The following is a 16,020-nucleotide window of genomic DNA, read 5'->3' on the forward strand; positions in this document are numbered from 1 at the left end:
TGTGTGTGTGTGTGTGTGTGTGTGTGTGTGTGTGTTGGGGGGGGGCAGGGGGAAGCAGGGTAGAATAATGAGAGATTGGGGAGAGGGGGCCAGCTCTGCAGTGGGGGCCTGCAGAGTGGAGGGAGATGGCAAGAAGGGTCTAGGGCTGAGCTGCGCCCCCATGTGGGAGATTTGGCAATTAATAGTTTTTTCTGACACATGTATTTGAAATAGTTTGGGGAAGTTTTATAGTTGCACAGAGATGTAAGACATCATCATAATAATCCAAGTCTTAATCAAAGGGCTGGTAGAGAAGAAGTGGGTAAGGTTAGGGGAAAATGACTTCCTAAACCAACCATTGTAATCAGCCAAAGCCCTCCCACCCAAATGTTGGCCCCATGTGGTCTAGTAGAAAGGAACTGCATTTGGAGTCAGAACAAATGAGTGAATGAAAGAGCATTTATTTTTTTTGTTTTTGTTTTTGTTTTTTGGTGAGGCAGTTGGGGTTAAGTGACTTGCCCAAGGTCACACATCTAGTACATGTCAAGTGTTTGGTCTGAGGCCGGATTTGAACTCAGGTCCTCCTGACTTCAGGGCCGGTGCTCTATCCACTGCACCACCTAGCTGCCCCATGAAAGAGCATTTATTAAGCACCTGCTGTACGCCAGGCACTCTTGTTAGGCGCAGAGGGTACAAAGACAAAAAGGAGACAGTCTGTGCCCCCCAAAGAGCCCTTGTAAGTAGGCCTGGGGTTTCCTGGTAGTTGAGCGAATGGGAGGTGAAACATTGTCTGGGGTTGGCTAGACTAGAGTAGTCCAGGTGAGTTTGTATGCACTCACCAATCAGGACAGTTCACCCCAGAGCAGAATTCCAAAACTGAGAGGACCAACTCCTCCAGGGAGCAAGGAAACAGAGCACCTGAGTTCAAATCCTGGGGACCTCCGGCCAGTCATTTGATCACTGGGCCTCAGTTTTATCATCTGTAAAATGAGAGGTTTACTAAATGACCTCTGAGGCCCTTTCAAATTAGAAATATGCTATCCCATGATTCTCCTGAAGGTAGAGAAAACAGGAAATAACCTTGGGTCTAGGTCTGAAATGAATGTAGGAGCACTGTTCCTCCATCCAAACCCATCCTCAGGAAACATGGCCACCTCCCCTGGCAGGGGGGGACTCTTTATGAATGTCACACCATGGAGTGGAGGTCACTTTCCAAAACTCTGCAGATTGCTAACAGTGCTAGCAAGAGGACAAAGGTGAATAAAGTTGAGCTGCATCAGGAGGGATTAGGGTCTGGCATCAGAAATGATTTTTCAGGGGCTGTTCCCCAATATGTGGAATGAAAGAAAGGGAGAATGCATTTATTAAGCACCTACTATACCCCTGACTCTGTGCTAAGTGCTTTACAAATATTGTCTCACTTGATAATGGACAATAGCAATCCTAGTCAGTCTGGACTTTGTGAGGGATCTTTGTAACTAGAGGTAAAGAGCCAGATGGGGTTCTTTTCAGAACCTTTTCCCCTACTCCCTCAAATCATATCTTCTTCCAATAATTGAGAACAGAGCCCCAGTCTGGACCTCCCCTTGTGTCCTGAGGGAAGGTGGTCTCAGAGAATGGGGTCTAGGGGAACATCCTGCTATGCTTATTTGAATCAGGACCCTTAGACTTTCCTCTCCTCTCACTCATCATCTAGACATGTTAATTTTCTCTAGAGATATGAAGGAATACCACTCCCCCCCCAACACTCTAATCTATTTTTCCCCACTCCCTAAATCCTGACTCCAAAGGAAGGAGGTTCTTTCCAGGGAGTAGGGGAATCTGGAGACTTTCTGGGGAAATTGCTTTTCTTCTGAGCTCAGAAGCTGGTAGGGAGATGTGGGGAGGGTGAGAATTGGGGGGGGGGAATGGAGACTGCACTGAAGCAGAAAAGTGTATTTTGTTGATTTGAAACTTGAGTGAAATGGGTAATGAAGACAGATCGATGGCGGCCCTTTTCCTGCTCCGCTGCTTGCCTCCCCAGTTCTTTGGGCCTCCCTCCCGTTCTCCCTACTCCCAAGGGTTCCCTGAACATCTCTCCAGCCAAATTCAATTGAGTTCCCAAATTTGGTGTTAAATTTCTGACTGTGGCCTAGGGAGGGGTGGTCAACATCTTTTGCCAGGGCTTGGAGGGAATGAGAGGCTTGGTGCTCAATCATTAAAGAGGTGGGGGTTTGGTACCCTTGGGAGGACCCACTATTTCCCAGCCTCAAATTTCCTGCAAGGATGTCTTGGATATTTTTCCTTCCAGCATTTCAGAAGTTTCACCCACTATCTCACTTCAGTCCTTCCCCCTTCAAGTTCAGGCCTGGTCCTCTGTTCCTCAAAGTAGAGAGAGTATAGTCATTCCTGATACCTTGTATTTGGACACTCCCAATCATTTTCTGTCAGAGTTCAAGCTAGGATTTTTCTCTCTCTCTCCATCCTTTTCCAGGGTCAAAGGAATCCTTATATAGCTTTTAAGGTTTGTAAAACACTATTAACATGCATTATCTCATTTGATCCTCACAACAACCGTGTGAGATAGGTGTTATTATTATCATTCCTATTTTATAGAGGAGGAAACTGAGGCAGACAGACATGACTTGCCCATGGTCACACAGCTAATATGTGGCTGTGATAGTATTTTAACCCAGGTTTTAAAAAATGTCTTATTGATGGGTTTTTCCTATCACTGTCATTTCCCAAAGATTCTACCCCCCACACACACCCACACCCACACATATACTCCCTTAGAAATCACTTAATTTAATCTGTCTTCTTGATTTCAACTTGCAGCAAGACATCTACTATCCACTACATGATGTTCAGTTGAGGGTTTGGCTCCAGTGCATCAGTCTCATTCATCTGGGGGACCCCAGCCTGATATGAACCTGTCCTGTCACTATTCCATGATCCCTCTCCACTCAGTCTTTACCAGCCAAGATGCTCTCAGTGTAAATGATCTTTGGCTGGGAGAGAGAACTAGTTGGAGGGAGGGAGGGGCGGCAGGACCGTTGGGGGAGATTCTTTGGCTCTTAGCTCCGGGGCAGGGAGGAGAGGGTTTAGGGGCGGGTGGCCTGTGACTCTTAGCCTTAGTAAGCACTTTACTGGGCTGGCTCCTGGCCAGATGGTGACTCATTAACTTTGCTGAGCTCACTATCTGGCAGATGCCCATCCTGACACATCCCTAACCCAGGCCTCTGAAGCCGCGGGGAGGAGATTGGGGGAAGCTGGAGTCCAATTCTCATGAGACAGAGGAAGTGAGGCCCCTTGAGAAAGGGGTTAAAGTCAGGGATGTAGGCAGCTATTCCTTGACTTGGCCAAAGGCATCATGATGTCAGCTGTGCCATTTTAGTGAGCAGCACTCATTCCATGTAACTTCTTGGACCAAGACAGAGTGGGTTGGGCGCAGGCCCAGAGATTCAGTTGTCTTGATAAACTGAATCACAGATTCACAGATGCAGGGGACTTTAAAGAGTCATCTTGTCCACTCCTTTACCTCCAGACCAGACAGCCACAGGGGGAGAGGGTTAGTCTCCCCCGGAAAACAGATCCCCATAGCGTCTCTCACTTATTCTTCCTAGTGACTCATACTTTTCATAGCCAGAAAGTTCTTCCTTGTGTCTGACCTCAGATTCTCCTGTTGTGGGCCAAATCTGTGTGTTCCACTCCCACCCCCATCTCCCCAGAAGGAAGCATGGTGTAAATGGAAAGAACCCTAGAATTAGAGTCATAAAACCTAGATTCAAAATCCCAACTGCTACTTACTAGCTCTGTGACTTTGGGCAAGATAGTTCTCTCTGAGCATCAATCTTCATGGGAGTGTGGTTCAGTGAATTGAGCAAGTGATTAGGAATCAGAGGACCTGGGTTCAGATTTTACCTCTGTCACCTAAACTCTCTGGTCCTCAGTTTCCTCATCTGAAAAATGAAGGGATTGGACTGGATGGCTTTGGAGTTCCCTTTGAGCTGTAACTTTAGGACTCTAACTCTAAATTGGACCCCTGGAAATGGAGAGCAACCTCTAGTGCTTAATAAATGCTTGTTGACTGACTAATTGCCTGCTGAGGGCTAGGTAACCAACCTCTTTAGTTCTGAGTGTTCCCAGTCAAGCAGTGACCCATAGGGGTCAATAGTAGGCTATAGTGAAGGCTAAAAGTGAAAGAGACATGTAGAAAAAAAGAAGGGAGAATGAGTGTCTATGATGGACTTAGAGGAAAGGGATGACAGTGTCAGAGAAGAAAAAAATTCAGATAAAGGAAGTGAATGAAAAACTGTCGCAGCCTACTGAGAGAGGTTATACACAGGCTTACAGAGTTAGGAGGGACCTCAGGTGGCCATTTAGTCTAGCTTTCTCATTTTCCAGATACAGAATCTGGGACTCTGAAAGGTAAGATGGCTTGTCCAAGGTTGCCCATGTAGTTAGTGGCATAGCCAGGATTCAAACTCAAGTCCTCTGACTCCAAATCCAGCACTCCTCCAGCTATACTGTGCTATCAGTTTCCTAGCTGTAAGTTGGTTCCTCTCTCTCCCACCTCCATTCCTGACAAAGGTTGCCTCTCATTTCTCTAGATTTTTCAGAGATTGAAAAGAGTATTATTAAGTACCTACTGTGTGTAAGACATTGACAGCTTATGGGGTTTCATTTCTTCAAGTATTCCAGGGTCATAGAAGGCAAAGCTTGGGAGGTTAGGGATGCTAAAGAATTCTGAACTTGCTTCCTTCCTTCCTTTCTTCCTTCCTTCCTTTCTTCCTTCCTTCCTTCCTTCCTTCCTTCCTTCCTTCCTTCCTTCCTTCCTTCCTCCCTCTCTTCTTTCTTCCCTCCCTCCTTCCCTCTTCCCTTCCTTCCTACTGATTGCTTCCAGAAATTTTAATTAATATCTTTTGTTTTTAATTATCTTCATCTCCTAATAAAAGATAAAGGGGAAAAAAGCCATTCGGCAAAATGAACAATGCGTTAATCAAATCTGACAGTGTATTCAGTGATCCACATCCATAGCGCCCCACCTCTGCAAAGAAGAGAGGGAGATATATTCTTATATCTTTTCTACAGACCAAGCTTGGTCATTGTAATTATAAAGCATTCAGTTTCCATTTTTGTTGTTCTTTCCATTTACATTGTTGTTGTCATTGTGCATGTTATTTTCCTGCTTCTGCTTATTTTACTTTGTATCCGTTTATTGGTTTCCTATGCCTTCTTATATTCTTCTTAGTCATTGTAATATTCGTAATCATAGTCTTGTATCACAATTTGTTTAGCTATTCCCTCATCATTCAGCATCTAATTTGTTTCCAGTTCTTTGCTACTATAAAAAATATCTCTAGAAGTGTTTTTGTATATGTTGGACTTTACTTTCTATCTTTGACCCTCTTGGGGCATATGCCCAGGGTATGAGTCAAAGGGTATGGACAGTCCATACCCTTAGTGTTTTTTTTAACCACAATTTCAAATATCTTTCCAGAACTTAAACCAGTTCTACTTTCATCAATAGTATATTAACATGCCTGTCTTCAAGGGTCAAAGATTATAAAATATGGGAAGAGTTGATGTTGTAGGGGTCCACTGCCCTACAACAACTCTTTCCATATTTTATAATCTTTGACTCTTGAAAGTCTTTTTACAATCCCAGACTGGTGAATTTAGAGCTGGAAGAGATCACGGTGATCATTTTGGTGCAACCTCTTCATTTTCCAACTGAGGCTCAGAGAGGGGAAGAGATTTGTCTAAGGTCACACAGGAAGTTAGCGATGTTACTGGGGTTTTGAACTTAAGTCTATTGACTGCAACCCAGGATTTCTTTTTCAGTCCTCTTTCCTGATTTATTAATTATAGTACTCAGAAAACAATGGAAACTTTCTTTGCTGATTGAAAATCTTTTAGGTCAGGTCCCAACACTCTGAGCAGAAATAAATATTCTCTCTCTCTCTCTCTCTCTCTCTCTCTCTCTCTCTTTCCCTCCCTCCCTCTCTCTCCCCTTCTCCTTCTCCCTTTTCCTCTCCTTCCCTCTCCCTCTCTCTCCCTCCCTCTTTCCCTCTGTCTCTGTCTCTATCTCTTTCCTTCCCCCTCCCTCTTTCTCTCTCTTTCCCTCTCTTCTTCCCTCCCTTCCTCCCTCTCTTCCTCCCAACATTGGTAACCAAGAACAAAAACAAATATTCAGATAAACAAAGAAAATGATCCATACATAAAACCCAAAACTCAAAATTATTTACAATTTGTTCAAATCAATGTGTGTATTAACTTGAGCAAAATCAGAACAAAAATGTCCTGTTTGCTTCCCAGTCTCCTGATCCTTTATTCTTTTGTGTGGATTTGTGGTTTTGTTTTCCCAATTTTGTTGCTGATCAGGAATTCTCATCTGGAGGGGAGGGGGTAGAGGGAGGGAAGGCTTTAGAAGAGAGATGTATAAGGAGCCAAGGACATAGCCTGGAAGTTGTTTGGCTTGCTTTGTTTGTTTGTTTATTTTTAAACAAATCCCTGAAAGTCTCTCCACCCCCCCCCCACCCCACCCCCTTTTTTCCATTTGCCTCTTTCTCCAAAAAGTGGAGTTCAGGGAAGAAAAACAATCCTTATTAATGAGGATTTTGTAGTTGCTTTCCCTTTAATACAGGTTTTATTGTAGTTGGGGAGATGAGAATATATGCATAAAAACAGTGAAGACAGCCAAATACTGCAGGAATTTAGAGAAGGGTAAGACTGGCCAGGCTGGGGCTGTCTGTCACAGAGGAGGAAGAATTGCATCTGGGCTTCAAAGGCAGTCGGGGTAGAATTCAAATTGGTTGATAAGAGAGAGTAGCATAGACGTACAGGCAAGGAAAAGCTAGCATACCATGGAGTAGAAAGAACACTGATTTTTGAATTAGAAAACCTAGGTTCAAATCCCAGCTCTGCTGTTTCCTAATTATGATACTTTGGGTAAAGCATCATGCCTCTCTGGGCCTCAGTTTCCTCTGTTTCAAATAAAGGTTAGATGACCTCTAACCTTCCTTGGAGCCCTAGGAGCTATGAATCTGTGCCTTGGTCTTGCTGACCTGAGGGTCAGGGTCTCCAAACTTTCCACAATCTCCTCCAGGACTCAGATATGGAACCTGAAAGCTAAATGAGAGTGCTAAGTCTGGCTCTCTAATACTGCCCCTGGGGGAAATGGCAGAGTAGTGAGTTGCTCTGTATTCCTACGTAGCAGGCCCATCTATCCACCCAGTTTCTTGCTTCTTTTCTTGCATCCTAGGTACTTTCAAACTCAGCTGTTTTGGGGGGGTCCAGGAGTCCACAAAGTATGAGTACTTGTCTGTGTTTGCAAATCCATATGCCAATATGGATTTGGAATCAGAGGACCTGCGTTAGAATTTCAGCTTTTGTTATTTACTACCCATGTGATGTTGGACAAGTCTCTTCTCTGGGACTCAGTTTCCTCCCTTGCAAAGGGGGGACAATAATATTTTACTGGGCAACTAGGTAGTGCAGTAGAAAGATTGCTAGGCCTGGAGTCAGGAAGTCTCCTCTTCTTGAGTTCAAATCTGGCCTCACACACTAACTAGCTATGTGACCCTGGGCAAGTCACTTAACCCTGTTTGCCTCAGTTTCTTCATCTGTAAAATGAGCTGGAGGAGGAAATGGCAAACCACTCTGCCAAGAAAACCCCAAATGGGGTCATGAAGAGTTGAACATGACTGAACAACAAATACTTTTACTGCCTTCCTTACAGGGTTGTTGAGATAAAAGTGATTTGTAAACTGTAAAATGTAACATAAATGAGAGTGGTTGTTCTTCTTAAGCAGGCTGGGGTCATACGTTTAAACCCCACTGTGCTTCTGTAAGTTCCATAGTCACTGATTTTATCACCAACTCTGACTAGGGCTATAATATATAATAATAATAATATATATTATTAATAATAAAATATAACATGTTTTACCTTTTAAAGTGCTTCCGTCCTAGCAACCCTGTGAGGTAGAATTTACAAATATTACTATATTCTTATCATAATATTTTTCCAGCTGAGGAAACTGAGGCTCAGAGAGGTTTAGGTTTAGAAATTTGCCCAGAATCATATCGTTACTCAATGCCAGAGCTGGGATTTGAACCCAGGTATCTCTGCTGCATCTGAGGGAGTAAGGCTTTGTGAGAGTGAGGATGGCTCCATTCAGCCCATCTCTGCCAGGAAAAAACCAAAGTAGCCTCTAGGTCCTGTTGGCCGTGCTCTAGTCATTCTCTTCATACATCAAGAACTCCTGGTCACCCATGGGCACCTAAGCATTGGCATCCATCAGCATCTTCTTCAACAAGCTCAATATGAGTCAACAGCATGACACAACAGCCCAAAAAGCTATTGCTGACCTCAGCTGCACTAAGAGAGGCACAGCGTCTAGTATTAGGGAGGTGATAGTCCCTTTGGTCAGACAACTTTTGGAGTATTGGGTTCTCTGTGCCACATTTTAGCAAGAACATTGCAAAGGTGGGGGAGGAGGGTGACTGGAATGTCAGGGGGATTGGAAACAAGGCCCAGATGATTCTCAGTTGAAGGAATAGGTGATGTTTAACATGGAGAAGAGAAGACAGTTAGAGGTGAGAAGGAAGGGGCCACGATTATTGTCTTCAAGTATTAGGAGAGAGGGATTGGACTTCTTCTACTTGGTTCCAGGGATCAATGGGTAGACTAGAGAGAGGAAGATTCCAGCTTGATGTAAGGAAAGATTTCCTTCCTAAGTTGGCCCCTTCCTACCTTTCCAGGCTTTTCACATCTTACTTACTCTCCTCCACAAACTCAACAATCCAGTGAGTAGGCTGTTCCTTGCACACATTACTCCATTTCCCATCCCCAGGCCTTTGCAATGGCTATTTCCCATACCTGGAATGCCCACTTTCCACAAAAGGCCTTTCCTGCTCCCCCTCCCTCTTCCTGGTCCCTTCCCTCTGAGATTACCTCCCATTTTCTCCACATAGCCCTTGGTTGTGTAGAATTGTTTGCACATTGTCTCCCTCATTAGAATGATACCTCCTTGAGTCCAGGAACTGTTTTGCTTCTGACTCCAGGAGTAGCTCTCCATCCTCTGTGCCACCTAGCTGCCCTCTAGGAGCTTACAATCTAATAGAGAAGAAACATAAAACAAATATATACAAAGCAAGCCATATACAGGATAATTAGGAAATAATGAACAGAGGGAAGGCACAGGAGTTAAGAGGGGTTCAAGAAGGCTTCCTGTAGAAGGTGAAATTTTATTTGGGACTTAAAGGAAGCCAGGGAGGTCAGTAATCAAAACAGAGGAGGGACAATGTTTAAGGCATGGAGGACAACCAGAGAGAAAGCTGATAGCTAAGAGATGGAGTGTCTTGTTTGTGGAACAACCAGAAGACCAGTGTTACTGGATAGAAGAGTGTGTGTTGGGGAGTAAGGTACCATTGGAATATAAGCTTCTAGAGGGTAAGGATTGTCTTTTGCCTTTCTTTATATTGCCAAGGTTTAGCACTATGCCTGACACATACATGGTAGTCTTGTAGACTAAATAAATAAATAAATAAGTAATAAATGCTTGTAGACCAACCGACCACTTTTCAGGAACGTTGTAGAGAGGATTCTTGTTCAGGTATAAGTTGGCCAAGTTGGATTCTGAGGCTCTTCCATTTCTGGGGTTCTGTGTTTTGGGGTATGGCATGCCTACTCCTGGGAATAGGAATGAGAAAGGCCTGGAGAGGCCTGGAGAATGCTGAGTGGAGACAATGTTTGACTTTGTCTTCTCCTCTGGCCCCAGGTGCCGGTGTCTGTGGCCATGATGTCACCTCAGATGATCACCCCCCAGCAGATGCAGCAGATCCTGTCACCTCCTCAGCTCCAGGCCTTGCTGCAGCAGCAACAGGCCATCATGCTTCAACAGGTGAGACCCCACCTATCCCCAACCTCTTTGTCCCCTCTTCTCATCTCTCACTACCAGTGTCCTCGACACTACACAAGTTCAGGCCTGTTACTGAGTGGGTAGAGTAAGGCGTGGGACCAAGAGGCCCACCTTCTTCACCTTCTTCCTGGTGGTCTCCTCTTTCCCCCCTCAGGCCTGGTTTTCTGCCTCTGGTCCTTGTTTACTACCAATGCTGAGGGGAGCCCCCAGCTCCAGTGGAGAGGTGGGGCCTGGGAGGGTAACAGAAACCTGTTTGACAGTCAGGGAAACCGCACAGGCTAGACAGGCCTGCATTCTTCTAGAACGGCTGGGTACAGGTCAAAGATCATTTTTTTCTTTTTCTTTGTTGAGGGTTATATTCACACTCTACTCCCTAGTCCCCTGGGGGTTCCTGAGGTACCGGTCCTACCCCCATTTTCAGAGCTCTGGGCCTGAGAAGAAAAAAAGATCAGATGTTCTGACCTGTACAGGAGATCTCTCTTCCACTCCTGCAGGGAGGGGAGGGCTGGGACAAAGGATTTAAGAACCCTAGCCTCAGCCGTATCTGGGAGGCTTCATCTCTCCTCTAGGAGGCGAAGAGGCTGAGGGAAGGACTGTGCCCTCCCTTTATGAAGAATCCCTTTGCCTGGTGACTTACACTAGACACCAAGTCCGTCCTCTCACCAACCTCTTCTCTTCTTGCCCTGCCACATTCCCCAAAAATAGTTCTCAGCAGGCAGGGGTCATAGGATCAGAGCCGAGATCCAGACACTGATCAAAGGGCCCTCCCAAGCCATTTTAGTCTAACCCCTTCATTTGACAGATGAGGAATCTGGGGCCCAGCTGACTTGCCATAGGTCACTCAGGTAGTAAGGATCAGAGAAAAGTTTTGATTCCAGGTCCTCTGAATCCTGGGTCCGTGCTTTTTCCCTGGGAAAGGGTCTGCCAGGTTGGACTCCTGGATCCATTTTACCAAGCAAGTTGGATGCAGTTTCCACCCTCGCTTTAAGGCAATGAGTAGTCCACAGTTGGGAGGTGGGGTAGAAGAAGAAAGAAAGCAACCCAGACTTGGGTTTGTTTGCTTGTTTGTTTGTTTTTTCCTTCTATGACCTATTCCCACCCTTCCCTTATGCCCCAGTTACAGGAATATTACAAGAAACAACAAGAACAGCTTCATTTACAGCTCCTCACCCAGCAGCAAGCTGGGAAACAGCAACCCAAAGAGGTAAGAGGCTTGGGTGAGGGGCAGGCAGCCTGGGCCCTGTACCCTTTCTTTCCCTCCACTCCCCCCCACTCACTTTACCTCTAGCCCTTCCTAGGAAGTAGAGAAGCCTGTGGCAATGGTGTAGTTGAAGAAGAAGCAAGCATTTATTAAGCTCCAGTGTGGCAGGCACAATTTTTATCTCATTTTATCCTCATAACAACTTTGGGAAGTAGCGCTGTTATTATCTCTATTTTATAATGGAGGCTACTAAGGCGGAGGTTAAGTGACTTGTCCAGGATCACAGAGAAAAAAAATAATAATGATAAATAGGTAAATATATATATCGCCTACTGTGTGCCAGGCACTGTGCTAAGTGCTTTACAATTATTATCTCATATAATCCTCACAACAGCCCTGGCGGGGAGGTGCTATTATTATTCCCGTTTTGCAGTTAAGGAAACAGAGGCAAACAGAGGTTAAGTGATTTGCCCAGGATCATATAGCTAAGAAGTGTCTGAGGCCAGATTTTAATAATAATCATAATAATAAATAATGATGATGAAGAAAGCTAACATTTTTATAGTGCCTACTATGTGCCAGGCACTATGCTAAGTGCTTTACAATTATTATCCCACCTGATCCTCACAACAGCCCTGGCAGATAAGTGCTGTTAGTATCCCCATTTTGCAGTTGAGTAAACTGAGGTAGATTAAGTGACTTGCCCAAGGTCTCATACCTAGTAAATATCTGAGGCTGTATTTGAACTCAGGTCTTCCTGACACCAGGTTCTTTCCACTGTGCCACCTAGGTGTCTAGTTGGTGACCAGTTTTTCCCCATGCTGCTCCATCCCTCTTTCTTTCTTCTTATTCTGTGTACCATCTTATCCCCAGGCCACTACCTGATTAGTTGTGTTCCCTTTTACCGTATGGGACAATTGTGTGGGAATTTAGGTGTGAGTGTGTAGCTCGAGCCATGTTTGCATGCCTGTATATGTGTAACTTCCTGGAGGTGTATGTGTATGTGCATGTGCCTCACTTTGTACTTTCTTATGCCTTAAATCTCTCTGTTGTTTTTTTTAGATAGATTTTTATGTATATTTTTTTTAAATCACTCCTGTTTCTCATTGTATGCCTCCCAAGAGCCATTCCTTAAAACAAATAATTTTTTTTTTAAAGATGAAAGAGAGAAAAGAAAAATTAGCAAGACAGTTCAACACATACAAAAAAACCTGGCATTGTAAGCAATAGTCCACACTCATGGACTACTCCTCTTTACCAGTTTCCCCACCCCCCCCCAACCTCTGCAAAAGATCGGGATGGAAGAGATTCTCAAATCTCGTGTTTGGGGCCAAACACTTTTATACTTTTGCAACATTCCTTCCATTCTCTTAAAGTCTCTCCTGTGGATCTCAATACTGTGGCTTTCTATTCATCAGCTTCCCAAATGCCAAGTTCCCTCCTTCCTTCTCTTTCAGTTTGCCTCATCTCTCTGCCTCTCAAAGTCTTCCAAACAGCCTGCCCATCCTATCCAAGCCACACTTTTCTTCCTGCCCCTCCTGACAGCTCCTGCTCTGTGTCCAAAAATAACCTCCTTCCTCCCATGTTGGGAAAAAAATGACAGTTCCAAGCAGCCTTCTCCATGGAGTCTTCCATGATTGGAACTAAACACCCTCCAACATACCAGGACAATTGGTGGCTTCTTTTGCTACTTCAACTCACTCTTACAATTGCTATACTATCTCTAGTGTTTCCTCTTGGTTAATCTTTTTTTTTTTTTTTTTTTTTAGGCAATTGGGGTTAAGCGACTTGCCTAGGGTCACACAGCTAGTAAATGTCAAGTGATGTTTGGTCTGAGGCCACATTTGAACTCAGGTCCTCCTGATTTCAGGGCCAGTACTCTATCCACTGCGCCACCTAGCTGCCCCCCTCTTGGTTAATTTTGTTAGCCATCGTGGTGTTATGGTTAGGACACTGCTCTTAGAGTCAGGAATGCCTGGATTCAAATCTTGACTAAGACATTTACTAGCTCTGTGACCCAGGACAAGTCACTTAACATCTCTATGTCTACGTTTTATCTACAGAATGAGGGAACTGCATTTGATGGCTTGTAAGGGTTCTCCCAGTTCTGAACAAATGATTTATTAAATGCTTACTATTTGTAAAAACACAGTGCTAAGTGCTAGGATACAAATGGAAAAGTAAGACAATCCCTGCTTTCAGGAAGCTTATGCTCTAATGAGGACATTATAAATCTGCAATCTTATGTTTTTTTTTTCCCCAATAAGTAGCAAGACATCATTGCAAGCTCCTAGGGCAGGCATGGCCCTGGAGGGCTCCATAAATACTTGCTGACTGACTGACTTGTCTCTGCCTGTGCATGTGGCTGAATGGCCCTGTCTGAATCTGTGTGTGCTGGGGGGTGGAAGGCAGAGTTGCGTGTGGGTGTGACCAGGTGTATGTACTGAGTAGGAGTAAGAAGGGAAGGGAAAAGTTGGTGGGACCGAAAGGATAAGCTTCACCTCTGACCCCAGCATGTTATCTGTCACAAGAGGTGATTGTGGTCAGTGGTTCCAGGCAGAGACATGCCTATGTATAAGTGATTGTGTGTTTAGGGTGTAGGGATGTGTGTGTGGTGGTATATTGAAATGATTGAACATGTTCTTGTGGGGTTTATCTTGCCTGCTTGTGACCTTCTGTCCTCCTTGGGGAGCCCCTACCTTCTGGAGAGAAGTTTTTCTGATTATACATAAGAGATAAAAGGGACATTGACATATAGCAGTGGATCTAGAGAAGGGTGACCAGGCCAGTGAGTGATCCGGAAACCACATTGTAATGGGAATAGCTTAAAGAATTGGATGTGTTTAGTCTGGAGGACTTAAGAAGAGGGGTGAGGAGTAGGACATGTTTGCCATCTTTAAGTATTTAAAGGCTTGTCATGTGAAAGAGAGAATAAACTTATTCTTCAAAGCTCTAAGAGATAAGATTAGTACCAAAGGCTGGAAGTCACAGGAAGAAAGATTTGGTCTCAATAGAAGAACTTTCTCAATAATTAGAGTTGTTTAAATATGGAATGTGCTGCCTTAAGAAGTAGTAAGCTTCTAGTCTGGATCACTATTCAAGCAGAGACTATAAGACCATATGTATCAGGGATGCTCTAGAAGAGACTGCTGAGTTGCATGAGATGTATTGTCAAGATGATCTTCTCATTCTAAGTTTGGTGATTCAGTAAGAGGAAAAAAATTAGTGGAAAGGGGCAGCTAGGTGGTGCAGTGGATAGAGCACCGGCCCTGAAGTCAGGAGGACCTGAGTTCAAATCCGGCCTCAGACCAAACACTTGACACGTACTAGCTGTGTGACCTTGGGCAAGTCACTTAACCCTGATTGCCTCACTAAAAAAAAAAAGTAGTGGAAAGAGGAATGGATTTTGAGAACACAGAGAACCTTACTACCTTCCTTGCTAACTTTGGCCTTAACATCTCTGGGCCTTTTTCCTTATCTGGGAAACACAGGGATTGGAATAGATGATGGCTAAAATCTATTCCTTCTCTTGATACTAAGTAAAGAAAGGGGGGGGAGAAAGGAGAAGAAAGATCAGAAAAAAAATTTTAAAAAACAGTAGTGGAAAGGAAGGAAGGGAGGACAGAAAAGGAGAGAATAGAGAGAAGATGGCAATAGAGAAGAAAATGAGAGAATGCCAGAGGGAGGGCCAGACCAGGAGAAGGGAGTAGAGCTGTCCCCCTTCTCAGCATTGCCCCATGTACCAGTGGCTTTTTCAAAAGCTGGGGCTATTAGAGGAAAGAGAAGAAGGTGGGGTGACACAAGTCAGCTGACTTGTGTTCCAGGCCAGAATGGCACCCAGAGGTCTCTGATGAACCAGGGGTAGTAGAGAGCAAGCTTTCCCTCCACCCACCGCTACTGCAATGAATAGAAAGGGGGATGGCCCCTGGGAAGGACTTCAGTCTTTGGGGAAGGAAAGTAGGGAGGAGACAAGACTCTTTAAAGGCTGGTTGGAGCAAGAGGGAGTGGGGCTGGGGGGTGGGGGAGGGCAGGCAGCACCCAGCTCCAATGAGGAAAGGCCTGATTAGACATTTCTTCCTTTCACTGTTACTTCCCTGGGACCAGGCACTTGGGAACAAGCAGCTGGCCTTCCAGCAGCAGCTCCTCCAGATGCAGCAGCTGCAACAGCAGCACCTGCTGAACCTGCAGAGACAGGGTCTGGTCAGTCTGCAGCCCAGCCAGGCAACAGGACCCCTCCAAACTCTCCCGCAAGGTGAGTAAGTCTTGTCGCTCCCACGTACTCCCTGTACTCTCCCAGGCCCAGACTGAGCCTCCAGAGCCCCTACTCTGAGTTCCTGGAACCATCCCACTGCTAGGGTCTAGACTGAGCCTCCCACGCTTCCGTGCCCTGGACCCCTGAGGCGACCCCACATTCCTAGGGCCCCACACGGAAGGTTCAGAATCCTTCCTCCAGGGTTCCTGGGAAGATAGTCACAGCCTTCAGTTCCAGAAGGTTAGGTGTCTCCTGTGCTGTCCAAGAAGGATTAAGGGTGGGGAGGGACCTCTATCTGGCCCTGTTCTCTGCAGCCGTGTGCCCATCCGACCTGCCCCAGCTGTGGAAGGGAGATGGGGTGGCTGCCCAGCCAGCAGAAGACAGCGTGAAGCAGGAGGGGTTGGACCTCACCACAGCAGCAGCCACCGCTACCTCGTTTGCTCCCCCTAAGGTCTCACCCCCCCTCTCCCACCACACCCTCCCCAATGGGCAACCCACTGTGCTCACACCTCGACGAGACAGGTACCTTTGGAGAGGGGACCTGAAAGGGAGCTGTTGGGGCGGGTGACTCCGGGATGCCCACTGTAAATAGTTCAGATCTGCCTCTTGAACTGTGGAGCTTTTAAACTGGGGGAGGAATTGAGTGGGGGATGGGGGTTGGTTGTGGGAGTCAGTACTCC

At 45.4% G+C, this 16,020-nt stretch overlaps 1 protein-coding gene across 5 annotated transcripts in view; it reads left to right on the plus strand.

The window, feature by feature from the left end:
• LOC114053425 (forkhead box protein P4) overlaps positions 1–16,020 on the plus strand; it is a 99,165-nt gene that overhangs the window by 54,043 nt on the left and 29,102 nt on the right. For 3 of the 5 annotated variants that reach the window (XM_027876465.1, XM_027876468.1, XM_027876466.1), the window contains exons 4-7: positions 9,747–9,869; positions 11,005–11,091; positions 15,193–15,340; positions 15,655–15,862. In XM_027876465.1, coding sequence (XP_027732266.1) covers positions 9,747–9,869; positions 11,005–11,091; positions 15,193–15,340; positions 15,655–15,862 — 566 coding nt within the window. The remainder of the gene's footprint in view (positions 1–9,746; positions 9,870–11,004; positions 11,092–15,192; positions 15,341–15,654; positions 15,863–16,020) is intronic. The other 2 variants (XM_027876467.1, XM_027876469.1) reach the window with 1 other exon arrangement.

This window comes from Vombatus ursinus, unplaced genomic scaffold (genome assembly GCF_900497805.2).
Source record: "Vombatus ursinus unplaced genomic scaffold, bare-nosed wombat genome assembly UNPS02014811.1, whole genome shotgun sequence".
In the NCBI taxonomy this organism is placed as follows: domain Eukaryota; kingdom Metazoa; phylum Chordata; class Mammalia; order Diprotodontia; family Vombatidae; genus Vombatus; species Vombatus ursinus.